At 31.0% G+C, this 574-nt stretch overlaps 1 protein-coding gene across 1 annotated transcript in view; it reads right to left on the bottom strand.

The window, feature by feature from the left end:
* HCFC2 (host cell factor C2) overlaps nucleotides 1–574 on the bottom strand; it is a 68,809-nt gene that overhangs the window by 52,891 nt on the left and 15,344 nt on the right. The window contains exon 4 of the mRNA XM_042782477.1: nucleotides 527–549. Within this exon, the coding sequence (XP_042638411.1) occupies nucleotides 527–549 (23 nt within the window). The remainder of the gene's footprint in view (nucleotides 1–526; nucleotides 550–574) is intronic.

Raw genomic sequence — 574 nt, 5'->3', positions numbered from 1 at the left:
AAAAACAATCTCCAAAAAAGATAAACTTCTAAGACTACATTTTCTGACCACCATATAATAAAAATAGATTATCAACAACATGTTCCACTTGCAAATTAATTTTTAAAAAAGAGAGGGGGATATCAAATTACTTTCAGATTAAAGAGGGAATAAAAATGAATGAAAATAAGAGTACTATATATCAAAACCAGAGCTTTGAAGTAAAAAAATATATATATATACATGGAAACAAATGAAATGGAACACTAAAGAAAGATCGATATCCTAGGCATTAGTGACCTGCAATGGACTGGTATAGGCCATTTTGAATCAATCGTATGGTCTACTACTCCAGGAATGACAAATTGAAGAGGAATAGTGTCACATTCATTACCATAAAGAATATTTCAAGACCTATCCTAAAGTACTATGCTGTTGATAACAAGATAATACTCATATGCCTACAAGGAAGACAAGTGAATACTACCGATATTCAAATTTATGTACCAACCATTAAAGCCAAAGATGAAGAACTGAAGACTTTTACCAATATCTGCTGTCTGAAACTGACTAAACAAGCAATCAAGATGCATTA

The sequence above is a fragment of the Orycteropus afer genome, unplaced genomic scaffold (genome assembly GCF_000298275.1).
Source record: "Orycteropus afer afer isolate SDZICR_OR568_19922 unplaced genomic scaffold, OryAfe1.0 scaffold00334, whole genome shotgun sequence".
Lineage (NCBI taxonomy): Eukaryota > Metazoa > Chordata > Mammalia > Tubulidentata > Orycteropodidae > Orycteropus > Orycteropus afer.
This window is presented reverse-complemented; position numbering and strand designations above follow the sequence as displayed.